The 8,287-nt window shown below is 42.1% G+C and overlaps 1 protein-coding gene across 1 annotated transcript in view; it reads left to right on the top strand.

Annotated features, from left to right (window-relative positions):
• Positions 1 to 5,936: 5,936 nt before the first annotated feature.
• MOCOS (molybdenum cofactor sulfurase) overlaps positions 5,937 to 8,287 on the top strand; it is a 206,364-nt gene continuing 204,013 nt past the window's right edge. The window contains exon 1 of the mRNA XM_064703449.1: positions 5,937 to 6,106. Within this exon, the coding sequence (XP_064559519.1) occupies positions 5,983 to 6,106 (124 nt within the window). The 5' untranslated portion in view covers positions 5,937 to 5,982. The remainder of the gene's footprint in view (positions 6,107 to 8,287) is intronic.

The raw sequence follows: 8,287 nt of genomic DNA, 5'->3' as shown, positions 1-8,287 counted from the left end.
CACACCTTGTTTTTTGTGCACACTGCTTGTGTGCATGGCTTTTGCTTTACCTGTTAAACTGTCTTTATCTCAACCCACAAGTTTTCTTGATGTTCCTCTTCTGAGTCTCTTCCCCATCCCGCTGCAGGGAGGGAGCAAGTGGCTGTTTGAACTTTAGTTTCTGGCCTAGGTTAAACTCTGACAGTTGTTCAACAGCATAAAATATACTTTAATTTGTATTTGAAGAGAGATGTCAAATGTATTACCTACAGACACAGAGGATACCCTAAAAATAAAGCAATATACTGAAAGCAATGAAGCTCAACTGGTAACAGTAGCTCATCACATATTTGTTTCATATTGGTTTTCAGTCTGCACAAAAAAATCTGAATCTTAAAAGCTGAACAATCAAATGATAATGTAAAGTTCAAAAATGGGAGGTTGCACGAGAAACATTATTGCATATTTAGGTATATTTTTAAATCTCTAATGTTATTTCAAAGAGAGAGAGAGAATTAAATTTTTTACAAAGTTGCCAGTGTGTTAAAGTTAACCTGCTGGGAATGACTTTTGGTAGCTTGTGATAACAGGTATAAATTATAAGTTTCATGGTTATAAACAACCTGTACGTGGATGTGTTGCATTTACTATGCAGAAGAGAAATCTTCTTTGCACTTTTTCATGTATATATATGAAATGTTTTGGATTTTGTAACAGTAAAAAGCCATTTTGCCATTTAAAGTCAGTATCACTAAGCCTCAACCAGCAAGATTATACTCTCCAATCCACATTAATAATTCAGTGTAAAATATCTCCACGAAGCTTGTAGCCCTGTCAGAGATAGAAAGTGTTTATATTTTCTGGATACATTACATTAAAAGCAAAAAGTATTTGTATGCTGCAAACATTTGCAAATCTAGTCATGGTGGATGTGTTATGAAACGAAGACCATAATTTTGAACCCAACCCTGCATTATCACTCATGTTGATTTCTGTGGATAGTACTGTAACAGGTAACTTGTGATAAAACTGCCCTGTCTGGACAGGTGTTACGGGTGAGGACAAGTGGCCAAACCTGAATCCCAAACATATTCGCTTCTGATCTCCATATGGGATAAGAGGTTTGCCAAAAACATCAGGTATTAAAACATGTTTTAAACATGTTAAAACATGTTTTAATTTGTGTTTCATTCGGTCCTTCTGTTTTTCTCGCATGTCTATCTAGTGTGCCCTGCCTGACTTTTAGGATGACAAGGGCTGCATGCAGATGTGTTTCTAGTGAAGTCTGCTTTAGTCAGAATGACTAATGAAAGATGGCCTAGCTACTGTTTGTCAAACCCATGCAGTCATATTTGCAACACAATCAGCCTTTTAAAAGCAGAGGCTTATGTCATCAAGTCTTCCTTTGAACTTTTGGATTCTCTTTAGAAGCACAAAGCTTTGTCATGCTATTGCAAAAATTCATATTTAGCAGCTGTTAAAACCTTTGAACATAAAGTTTAATAATAACATTTGCAGGAATTAAATACTTCCATCGAGCGTGAGTGCTTATGGCCTAAACCCATTAGAGGTTCATCACCTGCTACCTAAGCTGGGACTGGGGTTTGACTCAGAACAGGGGCTGATTGCAACAAACACTGAACAGACAGTCAGTAGCAGTAGAAAAACGGGCTCTGTTCCAGAGCTTAAACTTTCAAAACACAGGCCTGAAGAGGAGTGGGGAAATGGGGCAAAATATGTCACCCGTACTATTAAGGGTTTTTTTCCCATGTCTTAATAGTTGCTACTTTTTTCAGGAATGGGGATGTGTCTCAGGATTCACCACTGTTAGGCAAAGATTAGCCAAATTTAAAGACAACTAAAAGAGGAGGTGTGCTACAAATAGACTGGAAGAAGAAGTGGGAAGCACATGTAGGCTGAAGCTGTGAGGAAATGGTGAGCATTAGTGGAATGGGAGGGCAAAAAGGGCAGGAAACTGAGAGACAACCCATCCTAGCTGCCTCACCAAATCATTGTGGCACCTGTGTTTCTGCTCAAGCTTCTAGTATGACCTGTCCTGCTGCCTCAGGAGTCTTCTCAATCTGTTGATCTGGACTTGTTTAGAAATGCTGGCCGTCATAGGGGAATGATTAAGGTATGTGGCTGTACAGTCCTGGAAGTGGTTGGCCACAAAGGACTGCAGGATGCAGAGGCTTACCAGGGTCATTATGACTCTGCCAGTGCTGGGTCTTGCCTACTGCACCCTGCAGTGGTGTGAGGGGTCACTTCCCTGTCTGCTCTCACATTCCCTTCCTGCAGTGCTTCTCCTCAGCTACTGAGGCGGCACTAAGCACCTATGGTTGCTCTTAGTGGTAATGTTGGGGGACATTAATGCAGCAAGCCATCAAGCAGGGACAGCTTTCTCAGTGATTGCTCTGCTAATAAGTTATTTAGGAATAAACCCCAAGTCTCACGGTAGTGTCTTTATGAGCCTACTTCAGAGCTGGAGTCAGTCTTTTGAATGCTGAAGCATTTTCTGTTCTTCAAATCAACAGACTCCTTCCACTGAAGACAGCAAAACTGTATTTTCATGCTTGCTTTTGCTACAACTGCAATACAATTGCTGAGGGGTTGTGTATGTAAGGTCCTGATTTTCACTTCTTTTTCCCTGCATGAAAGATTGCCACAGACCAAGTGTCTAAACAGTCGACAATGACATCTCTAATCCTGATGAGAAATTTGGCCATTTTCATTATTAAAGACAGCCATTTAAGAGCAAAATAGAATACCAGGTGTAAGTGAAGAAGTTGAAGAAGTCTTGTATTTTCCTTGAGCGTAGTTTGGTTTTTGTGGTTCTGTGAGTGTTCTTGGTGTTTTTTTTGTTTTCTTTTTTGGCTTTCCCCCCCCCCCCCCCCCCCCACAGGAATAAACTAACAGTTACAATCTTGACTTTCGCTCTGTGTGCCATAGTAGCTTTTTTACAACTGGTGGTCTCAAAGAGCAATACAATAAGTGGAATTTCTGTAACTAACTCCAAGCATGTTCTGATTTAGATAAAGTTTTCTTTATAGTCAACAAAGCCACAAATCAAACTGTTTACAGTTAGGAAGCAACAGCATCAGAGTTCTGATCCTGCACATTTTTTCAGATCAAGCAGTTAATCAGAGATTGGAGCACTGAGTGCATACATTTTGCTCATTGTCTCTACAATGAACAAAACAGTATTTTATTGTTCCATGATGCAATGTGCAAAAGAATATAGCAGGGTGAACTAAATTTTGCATATAATGAATAAACGAGAAGGATTATGTCAGTCCTGAACGTGTAACCAGTGTTATCTGGGCTGCAATGAGTTAAAAATGCCTTTCCTAACATAGAAGCACAAAGGTGAGGCTGTGCTGACTTCAGTGCAATCATTTAATGGCTGTAGCACTCATTTCCACTAATGCTTTCAGTGTCAGTGGAGGATCAAAGAGAGCCTGGCTTTCTGCTGGCAAAAGTTCTGCCTGAGAGCAATACCCCTCCCTTCCAAGACCCATTTTGCAGTTTTCACATATACTGCATTATGTTGGCTCTTATTATTCTGCATGCTTCCTGTTACATGGTTCCAAACTGCTCAACTCTTTAATGCAATATCCAATCATGCCCATTAGCTCTGACTCACAGTTTTCAAGAATTAATATGTAAGGACACTACAAGGAAGGGATACCCTCTCCTGCTCATACAGTAGACCAAGGCAGAGACAAAGCCCTAGCTCTGGGCTTTCTACAGCATTACCCTGTGAATTTTATAGCAGCCTTGTCAGAAAAGTTTTGTCAAAGCAGAACACTGTAAGATGTGCCTTGGGATAGTCCTGTTGTGGTTAGGCAAGCTGGGTGTGACCAAGTCCAGAGCTGAAAGTTGTGGCGTCATGTTGAAATTCTATGAAATCTCCAGTTTTTAACTCAGAAATAGAGTTAACAGTAAAGCCTAGTCAGTTTTCTAGAAGTTATACTAATCTTCAAACACAACAACTTCTATACTGACATTGAGTGGCCCGAATGCCTCTTACTGTTTAAAGACTTTGGTCAGCCTTTATGATGGATTAACAAGGCACTTCATTGGAAACTCAATAATCAGTGATCATCACGAGGCTCCTTACAGTGTGCAAACAGAGCACATTCCCAATTAGTAGTCTCCATGTATGTGTTACTTCGAAAGGACCAATCTTCAAAAATCAGGACAAAGAAAAGAGATACAAATCAATTGTGAGGGACCATATTTTATATAAAAATGTGAATGGAAATTAGGTCTCCAAGACACATTTATTGTAAGATCAGAAAGCTGTGTTCTGTCATCTGTTTTGATGGGGAAAACTGGTTTCAATAAGGGATTGAAAACAACTATTTGATGTAAACAATATATGCAAGTGTTGAGGGAACTATGCATAGCAATCAATATAAATAAATTGCTCTGCAAATTGATAACAGGAAGCTAGAAATATTAAGGAAAATCCATAGCAGATATTTTCTGCATGTACTTGCAATAAAAAATAAATCATAGTGATGGCCTAGAGTCTCCTAAATTGCAGTTCATAAACTGTTAAAATAATTTTTAAGAAGCTATTTGGTGCAAGGTTTTTGTTTGGTTGTTGTTTTGGGTTTTTTTGGGTTTTTGTTTTTTTTAAAGTGACTTCGGGAGATCAGCCAAGAACATTGCTCCACTTGATAGCAACTTTCCTTTTTTGTCAGTGGTGCTTTGTTCATCTGGAAAGAAATGTTTAAGGTGTAACTTATTTGGCAGTTAGTTTTGGTAAAATAATTGGCTGGCTGAAAGGTGTACAGTTTCACCTTTGAATGGGATGTCATACACTATATACCTGCCCCAATCATGAACAGAAAGGGACAAACACACTTTTATAGTGTTATAGAAATATATGCCCTGAAGCCATGGCTATGTGTGTAAATCAGACAAAAATTCCTGGTATATAAAGCAGGGAGCACGTTAGCATGCTATATTTCATGTCCGGCTTATTTTATTATTTTCTACATGGTTTTATTTCAGTATCACTTTGTAAGTGAAAATCTTTACAGCTCAGTTTGGGCTGAAGTTTGTTCTGTGTTCCCACTTCGCTGACATCCCAGTAGTAGCATTTCAAGCAATCTAATGAGAGTCTGCCTTACCAGTTTTTGGATGTAGGTCCATCCTAATATGTGCAGTTTTATTTTGGTATTGGACTAACATTGCAGGTCATTTAATGCTCTGCAGATTGCAGAGCTGTAAGTAGAAAAACTCATTGTGAGTAGTATGTCAAGAAAAAATTAATATCAAAACAATATTAAAAAAACACCCCAAACAAAACCCAACAATGAAACAACAATCAAAGCAAGCAAACAAAAAAACCTCAATAGACACATTCCTTTGGCAGTGATTTTTTTTTTTGATTATGTATATTGTTCAGAGGACTTTTCAGGAATGGTTTTTACACGGGAGAATAGTCCTGTTCTCTCTACTCCTGGTGACCAGCCCATTCCACACCTTTGGCTTTGGGCCGTGGTACTTTGCATTGGCCACACAGCATCCATGGCCAAAGGAGCCAGCTCGACGTGATGCACGAGTATTGTACCCCAAGTGCAAGATGTGAGAAAGCGACCTCTGCCATTAGCAGCAATGGAAGAGGCATCAGGGAAATCTGAGCTTGAATTGGAAAATTTTAGGGGAGAGAGATTTCCATGAAGTATTTTAAACAGCATGCCTCAACAGGAGGGCACACTTGTTGCTGCCACCTCCAAACAGAGCTGTGAGCGCCTCGGGAAACTTCTTCCTTACGGGAAACTCCTCCCTGTGCCGCCCCAGTGCCCGGTTCAGCGGCGGCCGGACCGGCCCCGGCTCATGAGGGGCAGGCGGGGCGGGAGGCGGGCGGAGCGCAGCAGACCGGCCGGGCCGGGCCGTGCCGAGCGGGCCGAGAGCGCAGCGCCCGCGGAGGCTGCGCTGGGGCGGGAGCCGCGCTGCTCTCCGCGCCGGGCCCTGCACGCCTGGCGAGCCATGGCCGGGGAGCCGCTCTCCTTCCGCGCCTTCCTCGACGCCCGCCCCGCCGGCTGCGAGTACGGCTACGGGCACGGGGACGGGCTCCGGGCGCTGCGGGACCGCGAGTTCCCCCGGCTGCGAGGTACCGCGGGCGGGCGGGCCGGCCAGGGGCGGGCCGGGGGCGGGGAGGCCCGGGCCAGTCCCGGCTCGGATCGGCGCCGGGCGGGACGGAGGGCTCCGCTATGACGGAGCGGCGGCAGGGGCGGGGACGCTGGCAGCGAGTGCTGGGCTCGGCTCGCTGCAGTGATTTCTGCGTCTCGGGGAGGAGACAAGGGGCGGCTCTCTCTCTCTCCTTCTCCTCCCGATCGTCCCTGTCCTCCTCCCTCTGGCACAAATGCCTCAAAGGTGCCATGGATTCAGTAATAGGATTTCGATATGGATATGAAGAGGGGAGTTCGGAGATGAAGGAGAGACATTATAATAGTACATCAACCCATTTCTAGTGAAAGCTTATAGTTAGACAGGTGTTTGTGAGCTACTTTTACTCTTATAGGTCACTATCCCCCCAGCATTAAACATCCTTGTGCATACTACTTCAAATATACTCGTGATGGTTATATGATTATATGATAATAATTTGTCTGGTTTAAAGAAGTATCAATGCTTATTGTGGTGGTGTTCGCAGAGGTCTTAGGATGAGGGAAAAGAGGAGAATGTTGACTCTATGTTTCAGAAGGCTTGATTTATTATTTTATGATATACATTATATTAAAACTATACTAAAAGAGTAAAAGAAAGGATTTCATCAGAAGGCTAGCTAAGAAGAGAAAAAGAAATAACAAAGGCTTGTGACTGAGACAGTCCAAGACAGCTGGACTGTGACTGGCCATTAATTAGAAACAACAACATGATCCACCTGTTGCATTCCACAGCAGCAGGTAATTATTGTTTACATTTTGTTCCTGAGGCCTCTCAGCATCTCAGGAGAAAAAATCCTAAGGAAAGGATTTTTCTTAAAACATGTCTATGACAGCTTATGGTATTGGCACTTCAAAAATCTTACAACAAAAAGCCCCAGGTAGAGAGTGGAGTAACTAGCATCAGTTTGGATGCCCTACAACTGTTATTTAGGCCACTCTTTCTCTTGAGAGGTTTGTGTTGATGCTCTTTTTATTTTTGCAATTTCACCGAATTTTGGTGATTGGATACAGGAATGGGCTTTCTCATGCACAGGTGTTTAGATTGAATGAAGGTATACTTGGCCTCTAGAGGAATGTGAAAAAAACTTCAGCAGCACTTTAAAGAACTTGAAGATTTAGTAAGTCAGTGTCACAGTGTATTATTAGACATAGTAGTTACATCAGTGAAGGTTTGAGCACCAGAAGTTTCTTCTCCAAAATTCAGGCCTAAATTCTGAAAAGTGGCTATTTTGTTACTGAAATATTCTTTAGGCCTTTAAGCAGATGAGTTTTTAAAACTCTCGAGAATCAGGCTCATTTCTCAGAGGCTCCCCAGTTTTGATATAAAGTGTATCTGTTAATGAATAATGTCCGATGGGTTAGTCTACTTCCCAAAGGGAGGTTACTGCAAAGGCAGAGCATTAGGAGTTTTTCTCCATTTGAAAATGTTTTGCTAATGCAGTCTTCTGAGTTGTCCAGCCTGCTGAAATAAGATGTAGATAACTTAGAATATTTCTAGAAAGAGATGAGCAAATACAGGGTATGAAGTAGAATCTTCAGTAATGTTAGCTAATTGAAATTACATAATCATGTGATCACCTATGGTAAGGTGACCTAGGTTGCAAATTCCTTCTGATTACCCCATGGAATTTTAACATGTTATCCAATTAATGAATTGTCATCCATTCATCTTGCAAGCTTGTCACCTCTGTGAGGAAACTGTGTCTGTGAGGAAATGTAACTGATTGCTGTGCATGCATGCAAGTCCTGTCTGGGACTTCTTGTCTGAAAAACAGTGGCACATCTCTGGTCAGGAACTGGTGCTTTCAAGTGATGCCAGCAGTGCCAAATGAAAGGTGCCCAGGGACAGATTCCTAGACCAAGTGTCCCCTGCCTAACATGTCTCTTGGTCTCAAAGCTGACTAATTGTACTAGTCCAGGACAGAGTCCAGGAGCTCAGGAGCCGGCTGACAGCAGAGCAGTGTGGACGAGAAGCATACTGCTCTTATTTATTTATTGGCCTCCTTTTATTTAGCTGTGTATCCCCACTTGCCAGAGGTCTCAACACACTGATGTTAATGTAATGAAAAGTCTTCTAAAGCTCTCAATTTTGTTGTCTTGCAGAAAAAAGGCTAAGGGTGGCT

This window comes from Zonotrichia leucophrys, chromosome 2 (genome assembly GCF_028769735.1).
Source record: "Zonotrichia leucophrys gambelii isolate GWCS_2022_RI chromosome 2, RI_Zleu_2.0, whole genome shotgun sequence".
Taxonomy (NCBI): domain Eukaryota; kingdom Metazoa; phylum Chordata; class Aves; order Passeriformes; family Passerellidae; genus Zonotrichia; species Zonotrichia leucophrys.
The sequence above is the reverse complement of the archived record's forward strand: the minus strand, read 5'-3'. Positions and strand labels throughout refer to the sequence as shown.